The sequence below is a fragment of the Bombina bombina genome, chromosome 5 (genome assembly GCF_027579735.1).
Source record: "Bombina bombina isolate aBomBom1 chromosome 5, aBomBom1.pri, whole genome shotgun sequence".
Lineage (NCBI taxonomy): Eukaryota > Metazoa > Chordata > Amphibia > Anura > Bombinatoridae > Bombina > Bombina bombina.
Genome location: NC_069503.1, coordinates 1,036,585,129 through 1,036,591,128, shown reverse-complemented (window position 1 = coordinate 1,036,591,128; position 6,000 = coordinate 1,036,585,129). Strand labels below are relative to the sequence as shown.

At 33.6% G+C, this 6,000-nt stretch overlaps 1 protein-coding gene across 1 annotated transcript in view; it reads left to right on the top strand.

Moving 5' to 3' along the window:
- The window catches only part of TRPS1 (transcriptional repressor GATA binding 1), a 403,828-nt gene that overhangs the window by 102,274 nt on the left and 295,554 nt on the right, over positions 1 to 6,000 (top strand). The window contains 3 exon segments of the mRNA XM_053715304.1: positions 2,214 to 2,419; positions 2,421 to 2,609; positions 2,611 to 3,126. Coding sequence (XP_053571279.1) covers positions 2,216 to 2,419; positions 2,421 to 2,609; positions 2,611 to 3,126 — 909 coding nt within the window. The 5' untranslated portion in view covers positions 2,214 to 2,215.

Below are 6,000 nucleotides of genomic sequence, written 5' to 3'. Positions count from 1 at the left end.
CATTTCAAAGCTTTAAAAATAATGTATTAGGTGTTACTTATGACAATTTTTGAGAGAGGCCTGGAACCTATCTCCCTCACTTCCCATTGACTTACATTATTAATTGGGTTTCAATTTACAACGGTTTCGATTTACAACCATTCCTTCTGGAACCTAACCCCGGCGTAAATTGAGGGCTATCTGTATTAGGTAATTAAACATGATCTGCTTAATGCTTTTTGTAGTCATTATCTTGGGATGAATCTATAAAATATAGTTGTATTACATTTTCTATTGAATGTTTTCTTTCTGTTGTCTTTCAATTTAAAGGGATAGAAAGGTTAAAATTGAAATGTGCATAAGTGCATTTCAATTTTTCCAGCGGCATACGCACATATGCTGTGAGGGTCTGTGCACCAGTATTCAAACACTATGCATGCTTAGAAGGCGGCAGTGACGTTTACTGCTTCTGTGAAGATATAATGTGTATCATAATAGCCACTGCCAGCTCTCTGAGAAGGGGTAGTGTTTGAACACTGTTGCATGGGCTCTCACAGGATATGTGCATATGCCGCATAAAAACAGTAATATATATAGCAGTATATTCTATTTCACATTGAAATGCACCCATACACACTTTAATTTTTACTTTTCTATCCCTTTAAAGGTGTATCCAAACTATTATCTTTAGTAGCATCTTAAAGAGGGTATTTTAAAATGTATACCTTTTTATGTTGTCTTTTTTTTTTTTTTTAAAGAAAAATGAATGCTCCTAATGTGAACAGAACATTTTTAAATATATGTTTGTGAGGAAGTTCCTGCCATGCTTTTCTTATTTAAATCATGGGCATGCACTAGTTTGAAAATAAAAATTAAAGGGACACGAAAGTACAAATAGAAAATGCTGTAAGGTGTCATTTTATTAGTAAATTAGTTGTATTACTGCACTTCTGCACCTGAGCTTACACACACACTCACACAGTACTAGTATGAATAGTCCTTCAGTCCTTCTATGGAGGGAGCAATGTACAGTATGCAAAGATAAATGTTCTGTAATAGGAGGAAAATAAATAACAAAAGTACACTGCACTATGTTTTAATATGACTAGATAAAACATTTTAGCAAATATTTAACAGAACATTAAAACCCCTTTTTCTTTACTGTATTTTAAAGAGGGTATTTTGGTAGTTTTTTTTTTTTTTCGTGTGTGAAATGAGTGTTGATGACAAAAAACAAACAACTTTTATTTTTTACTTTTGGACCCACCAGTAGAGTTTTGGTTGTTTCCTTAGCAACAAGTGAGCTTGTGTCCCACAGTTTAGTTGCTCACACCATGTTAGTTAGAGAATTACAAGCTATAAAGGAAGATATTAAAGATCTTTTGTATAAAAAGAGAGGTCATAAGGCAAGTTTTTTTTGTTACAGTTTTTCTTAAAAATGCTGCAAACTACCTAAAACCAACCATTTCATTTGCCACTTTTAGGCCTACTAGGGAAATTGGCTAAAGTTTGAAATGGCTTTTAAAGCTATGAATAGTGCTACTGAGGCTGTAAGATGTCTGTACTTGTGAACATTTTTCAATAGTTTTTGTTTGGTTTCTCAGGGAATTTATAATGGTAATATAAAAAATCTTATAAGTACTTCATTCCTGTATTTTGTTGCATCTGAAACTGAATAGAGTTAGCTGTGGAACTCGGGGCCGTTTTGATTTTTTTATTCATTTTCTAATCACTTTGTTTTCTAAAGAACCTTTCCTTTCATCCCTCTTCACTAGTTTTTGTGGCTCTCTGGCATAAACCAGAACTAAAAATGTGCCATAGTTTTCGTGGCCCCCCAAAAAAGCAGAACTTAAATGTGTGCTTTTGGGATTTTCGTTGGATGAGCAAATAAAGTGGCAACAACTCAAAAGAGCCCTCTGCAGTAGAGAGCAGCACATAAGAGGGGTATATATTATAAAATATTTATCTGCAGCCCCATGCATGAATTCGGAAGTTGGCCATTGTTGTTCTAGATAATTGTTCATAAAGAAAAACAAACAAACAAAACACCTTAACATTTTCCACCAACTGTCGACCAAGTCTCTGTTAACTATATTTCAGACCAGGAAAAGTTATACCAAGCTGGCTAATAGATAGTGCTTTAGCATTTTATGGCAATATTTCTAACTCTGCATGATTTTAAACTTCATCTGAGATTTGTTCATATATATATATATATATTTCTGTTTTTTTAGATATGGTCCGGAAAAAGAATCCCCCTCTGAGAAACATTGCAAGCGAAGGTGAAGCAGAGGTACTTGATTCTGCTGCAACTGAAGGAGAAGATAGTGTAAGGAATAAGGACATTTCCTCTGATCAGATGCAAGAAAACAGCGAGCAGAGTGATCCTGTAGATCAGAATAGTGATCACTGTTTTCATGATCAAGAGCCTTCTTCCAGTTTTTAAAAGGGACTCTGAATGCTTGGGTTTAAGTGAAAGAGCTGCCTTTAATTACAGCCATCTTAAAGGCAGAAATGTTTCTTACTCAAATGAGGTGACGGACAGAAACATGTTGACATTATCATGCTCCTCAGATACTAGGGCAGTTTGTGAGCCCATAAAATCACCTATAAAATCAGAAGCTGATGACAACCCATGAACTGATCTCTACTGCATCTGGGGACACTTTGGAGGCAAGAGATGAAAATGACATGTCACCAAGGGCTACTGACTACACAATGCAATGTGTAAAAGTAGACTGTCATAGCTCAAGTCCAGCCTCGGTGGCCTCAGAAAATCTACAAGTGCCTTCAGATGGGAGTGCAGGGCTGTATAAATCACAGACTCTTGTTTTGGTAAATGACAATTCAGATTCTGCACCTTTATCCCCAGAGCTTCAGGATTTCAAATGCAACATTTGTGGGTATGGCTATTATGGAAATGACCCAACAGACTTGATTAAACACTTCCGAAAATACCATCTAGGCCTTCATAACCGTACAAGGCAAGATGTTGAACTTGACACCAAAATTTTGGCACTTCACAATATGGTACAATTTAGCCAATCCAAAGAGTTCCAGAAAGTGAATCGTTCTGTAATTTCAGGTGTATTACAGGACATCAATTCTCAGAGATCTGTTTTGCTTAATGGAACATATGATGTCCAGGTTAGTATATTCCTATAAAATGCAGTAACAAACATATTTAAAGTTTTTATATGTAATATAAAACATTTTTGTTCATGCATATTCTCCTTTTCACCTGTAAAAATACGTTACACAAGTTAATTATAATCAAAAGGACATTTTAATGCAAAAATCACATGCGCTAACTAGTGCAGGCAATTTTATGCATAATTGAACTAGATAACTACATGTTTCTCCTGCAGTGGGAGATAAGAAATTGGATCTGCTACAACTCAGTGGGAAAACTTCATTAAAATCTCTCTCCATTCTCTCTGGATTGACTAGGTCCTCCAGTCTCACCATCTTCACGGGTTCTGTGATATTCTTTGCTGCTGATTCAATAAAGCTTGCTCATTTTCTTTTCATTCATAAATCAGCTGCATTATATAATAAGATGTAGAGACGATGGAGATCTTTTAGGGGCAAAGTGTTTACACTAGACAATGTACACTAAGGTACAAACACTCTGCTCCCCCTTTAGATCCAGCTTGCCAAGGAATTCCATCCCATTTAAACTTCAGACCCCTATCCCTATAGGGGACATAGTTGACATTACCATCCCTACATCACCTTCAACCAATGATTTTGTATATAGAATCTAGGAATGCTCTGCAGAGGATTTTTTTTATTATTATTGTTTATTATTTAAACATTTTTTCATACACTAAATATACAAAACAATTTAATATAAAGAATGAATAAATAAATGTGGTATATCATCCATTTCCATGAAATCATAAAAGTGCATCATTTTGGGTATAGCAAGAAAAAAACCTTAACGGGACAGTCTACTCCAGAATTTGTATTGTTTAAAAAGATATATAATCCCTTTATTACCCATGCCACAGTTTTGCATAACCAACATGGTTTTATTAATACACTTTTTATCTCTGTGATTACCTTGTATCTGAGCCTCTGCAGACTCCCCCCTTATTTCAGTTCTTTTGACACACTTGCATTTTAGCCAGTCAGTGCTGATTCATAAATAACTCCACGGGAGAAAGCACAATGTTATCTATATGACACACATGAACTAGCTCTGTCAAGCTGGGAAAAACTGTCAAAATGAGATGAGGTGGCCTTCACAGGCTTAGAGGCTTTGCATATGACCCTACCTAGGCTTGGCTTTCAACAAAGAATACCAAGAGACAAAGCAAATTAGATAATAAAAGTAAATTGGAAAATTGTTTAAAATTGCATGCCCTATCTAAATCATGATAGTTTAATTTTGACTAAACGGCCCCGTTTAACTTTGGGACACAGTTGCTGCTTATTTATCTTATTGATAATACCTATCATTAAGTTATAAGTAAAATAAAAAAGAAAATAGAATATAAAATTCAGAATGCTCTCAGTAGGAGAAGGGTGGGAGAAATTAGATTAAGCAATGCACACATCTGTAATGTCTATGGTGTTTTAGAAATGCAGTATCCATATAAACATTTTCTACTGTTCCTTCTCATATATATTGGCAATGTATATGTTAATTATATAGACCAATAACGAGAGTTCACTGATGGATACATAACAACAAATGTTTACTAATAAGCAGATAAACTAAAGCAGACATAATACATTTCTCTGGATATTGTATATTTTGATAACAAAAAGTTTGAACAGCCACATCTTTTTTTCTTCTCTTTTTAAGAAATATTTTTAAAGTTGTTCCCAAGCAATGTGTATGGTATTTCAGGTTATTGGATATATTGCTATAGATTTGAAACATGCATTCTTGTTAGATTAATACAATAAAAACTATTTAGATATTATGTAGTGTAGGCAGCAAGACTTTCTGTTTACAAACAGTATTGTTTGATAATTCTTAAAATAAGGTATAATTTCTTTGTATACAGGTTTGAATTGTAACAATGAAATGTATGTTCCTTTTATATATTTCTGGGTCTCATAAGGTCATTTGATATCTTTACCAAAATTCCTGCACCAATACATTTATTCACATCTGGATTTTATTGTTAATACCCTACAGTCAACTAAACATGTATTGTATTAGACATATTAATTCAGCATCTATCACTGCCCAGCTTCAGTTTTTGCAAAACTGTCGCAGTGCTTCAAATTAAGAAAAAGAAAACAAAAAGGAAAAAAAAAAAAAAAATGTGCAGTAGGTTTCATTAGCACAAAAGCAAAATCACTCTACTTTGAGAATAGATCAAGTTTTTTTTTTTCTTTTTCTATTTCTTTATTACTCAACTTTTTGCCTTTTTGTGAGACTTTTGATAAAATTTAATCTATTCATTATATTATATACAATAATATTGTAAGATTGGTTTCTATATCTGTTTAGTTAGGTGCAAACTATTTATGTTCACTCACATTTATGTAATCTGCACATGCTGCCACATCAACTAAGTAAAATTTTGTTTTTGTTTCAAATTGTAAATAATCAAGGTATTTTGGGGCCAATAGTGTAAGCATTCTGTTCATAACATTGTGCTTAAAAAAGGCATGTGTCAAACTAATATAAGCATGTTGATGAGGACTACATTTTTTTTGTTATTAACAAAATGGTTACATGTCAGCTGAAGGGTCATCATTCTTTCAAAAAATGGTTTGAATAGATGAATGAACAAATTTAAAATAAATTTTGACTATACAAAATTATTGCATTTTCCCAACAAATAGGAAAATTGCATAATCGGCAAACGGATAATAAAAAGGCAATATGACACTTTGATGGAGATTTTTTTGGCAAATTACAGAGTTTCACTTCCCTGTTCCCTGTATCATGTGACAGCTATTATTATTTTCAGGTATTTGTAGAGCAACAACAGATTCTGCAGCGCTATAAGCTTAGGCGGTATACAAGATAACATTGACACAGATCAAATGGGTAGA